Source organism: Nannospalax galili, unplaced genomic scaffold (genome assembly GCF_000622305.1).
Source record: "Nannospalax galili isolate Female #2095 unplaced genomic scaffold, S.galili_v1.0 scaffold31, whole genome shotgun sequence".
In the NCBI taxonomy this organism is placed as follows: domain Eukaryota; kingdom Metazoa; phylum Chordata; class Mammalia; order Rodentia; family Spalacidae; genus Nannospalax; species Nannospalax galili.
In genome coordinates, this window is record NW_008332149.1 from 4,270,518 (window position 1) to 4,273,966 (window position 3,449).

General features: G+C 51.2%; 1 protein-coding gene across 1 annotated transcript in view; it reads right to left on the reverse strand.

Moving 5' to 3' along the window:
* Bag3 (BCL2 associated athanogene 3) overlaps positions 1 to 2,595 on the reverse strand; it is a 28,461-nt gene extending 25,866 nt beyond the window's left edge. Inside the window, exon 1 of the mRNA XM_008827304.3 lies at positions 2,111 to 2,595. Coding sequence (XP_008825526.1) covers positions 2,111 to 2,296 — 186 coding nt within the window. The 5' untranslated portion in view covers positions 2,297 to 2,595. The remainder of the gene's footprint in view (positions 1 to 2,110) is intronic.
* Positions 2,596 to 3,449: the final 854 nt, after the last annotated feature.

The window sequence follows — 3,449 nt, forward strand, 5'->3', positions numbered from 1 at the left end:
AAAGTGCCAACAATTAATCTTCACTCTCAAAGGGTGCCAGCAGATTCTGACCGTCTCTGTAGCTACAACGAGGCCTCAAAACACTGCTGCACACCACCCCGGTGATTTTCTATGTCCCATGCAGTCTGAAGGTTAGTTTGAAACAAGAGTAAGTTTTGCCCAGTAATGCATGGAACAGACACAGAAAAAGACGTGATTATGCCCATCCCAAATCACAGCCTCTTGCACTAACTTCCAGGAATAAAGATACAATTAATTTCTTGTAAATGTAAACTGCTGAATGTCTAATATCTCACTGGTGGATACTAGTTTTAGTTTTTTTTGTTTTTTTTTTTTTGTTTTTTGTCTTTTTGAGACAGGGTCTCCTTGTAGCCCCAGCTGTCCTGGAACTCACTATGAAGACCAGGCTGACCTTGAACTCACAAAGATCTGCCTGCCTCTGCCTCCCAAGTGCTGGGATTAAAGGCGTGTGACACCACGCCCAGCATATAGACTTATTTTTTTAAGGAAAATAAGTGTAGGTTACGGGGTGGCTCAGTGATGGAGCATGTGCCTGGTATTCTCAAGGCCCTGGATTCATTCAATCCCAGCACCATACATATAAAAACAAATGTGGGTGGTATTCTCATTGCCGGGTGTGGTGGCGCACACCTTTAATCCCAGCACTCAGGAGGCAGAGGGAGGCGGGGATCTCTGTGAGTTCAAGGCTAGCCTGGTCTACATAGTGAGTTCCAGGACAGCTTGGGCTACAGGGAGACCCTGTCTCAAAAAAACCGAAAAAAAAAAAAAAAAAAAAAAGGTGGAATTTTCTAAAACAATGGTTTATACAGCATTTTTAATTTGGTGAGTTTTTAAAATCTTCAAAATAATTGATCAATACTTTACTGCTTTTATTTTTATTTTTACCAGATAGCAAGAAGTTAGCCTTTCTCTAAGTGTACTTATCTTACCAAACTTTTCATTTTGAAAAGCTCAAACTTATAGAAATTAATAATTAATATGCTAACTATATCTTTAATTTCTATTTTAAGCTCTTCGCTTGAAATTTAATTAATTAAATTTTTTGAGACAGGGTCTTACTACTTAGCCCAGGCTGGGATCATTCCAAATTTAATTAATTAATTAATTAATGACTTTTTAAAGCCAGGGTCTTCCTATGTATCCCATGCTGTCCTTGAACTCAAGGGCCTCCTGCCTCAGCCTCTTGAGTGCTGGGATGACAGGCCTGCACCACCATGTCAGACTTCATTCCAAACCTGTATTTTTAAATTTTCTTGCTCTTGAGTGTGAGGAAGGTATCTCTCCATATATGTAAAAGAGGCATATACCTACTGTTTGTGCAAGTTACCATTCCCCAGTTACATGTCTGGAAACAGCTCCTAGTATTTAACATCATAATACAGAAGAGAATCATGCCATAAAAATATATTTATCTTTTCTCTCTTGAGGCAATGTCTCAAGGCAATCTCTGGTCTCTAGTTTTGAAACTAACGGGGCAAAGAGTGTTCTTTTTCAAAAACAAAAACCAGAAACGAGTAGTCACATTAGAATACCTTCACGAAAGCAAGTTTCAACCTAGAATACAATTTTATTTTTAAATACAAGGGGAAAATAATGTATCTATACCAGCCTCCTGAGTCACTCTATGCCTGAGAGACAGCAGTCAAGATACGATAACCCTCAACAAAGTTCTGAAACTTGAAGGTGAAATTCTCCAAAGACGCCCCCCCCGCCCCCGCCACACACACCCTGTGGCCTAGCGTGCCGGGCGGAGCAAAGATCCCGGGATGAGAGGCGGGAGGGGGTCCAGAGAGGCCTGCCGGGCCTGGCCAGGGCCTGGGCGGCCCATCAGGCGGCCGCCCGCCCCTCCCCGGGACCTGCGCACCAGCCACCCGCCCTTCGCCCAGGGAAGTGGACCCGAAGTCACCGCGTGGGCGCACCTCGCGGGCCGCCCTCCACGCCACCGTCCCGGGCGGGTCTCGAGAGGGCGCAGCGGGCGCTGCAGGGGCAGGCGGCGCCCGGGCCCGTGCGTCGGGGTGGCGGTCACGAAACCCGCGCGTCCCCGGGCCCAGCCCGGCCACCTTCACCGTCGAGGTGGGACCCGACTCACCTTGGGGCCCTCGAGGGACACGCGCGGGTCGTTCCACGTCGTGGTGCGGCTGTTGTGGTCCACGAAGAAGGGCCAGCCGGTCTGTGGGTCGATCTTGATCTCCCAGCCCGGGGGCAGCGGGTCGCGGTCGCCCGCGCTGTTGCCGGTCGCCATCTGCACCACGGGCGAGTGGGTGGCGGCGCTCATGCTGGGTCGGGGTCCGCCCGGAGCGGCGGGGGCGCGGGGTCGCCGAGTGCGGGCCGCTGTCCTAGAGCCCTGCGGCCGCCGACGTGTCCTGGAAGCCGGCGCTGGGCACCTTTATGAATTAAAGGAGGGGGTGACGTGGCCGGAGAGGGCTGGAAGTGTCTGGAAATAGCCTCCCTGCTGCCAAAGGGGAAGGAGGAGATAAAGGGAAGGCAGCAACTGGCCGGCTAGAAACTTCTGGTCCCATCCAGAGAACTTGGCGGCCGCCTGGGGTTGGATGCGGAGCTCCGCCCTGAGTCATCGCCTATAATCGCTGAGCGCCGCCGCAGGGCGGGACCCGGGGAGGGGTAGGAGGCGGGGACTTGTCACCCGAGCCTCCCCCCACTACGTCCTTCCCGGCTGTCCCTCCCCGCAGCTGTCCTGTGCGCGCCCCAGGGTGGACTGCGCCCAGCGACCGACGGGCTCGCAGCGGCCCGGTGCGCCCCGGCGAGTTTGGGTCCTAGACTGGCGGCTACTCCGCGCCGCGGGGGCTGTCCCGGGACCTCCGTGTTAGGGCTAAATCATCTTTAAGCTAGGGGAGTCTCCCCCACGCCCTGGTGCACTAATACTCAGGGACACTGGCAAATCACTTTCTCTTAAGAGCTTTAGGAGTGCTCTGGAGGAGTTCTGGAACAGCGATCTGACGTCACAACAAAGGTCCTAGACTGGCGGCTACTCCGCGCCGCGGGGGCTGTCCCGGGACCTCAGTGTTAGGGCTAAATCATCTTTAAGCTAGGGGAGTCTCCCCCACGCCCTGGTGCACTAATACTCAGGGACACTGGCAAATCACTTTCTCTTAAGAGCTTTAGGAGTGCTCTGGAGGAGTTCTGGAACAGCGATCTGACGTCACAACAAAAAGGAAGTGCAGTGGAAATTCATCTACCGACTTTGGAAACTTGACAGGAATGATCTTACCAGCTGATGGAATATTTTATAGTCTTAAACACAGTGGCTAATTTTAAAGAAAATTCACATTCTTTGGAATTTGGGTCTTTTTTTATGGTAGAGTGGAGTTACTGTTCTGTTACATCTGGACGGCGATTTGGAAAGTACAGATCGGTTAAATCAAACGCTGAAAGTTTGTTTGGATGATTCAATGATGACCAAGCTCCTAACT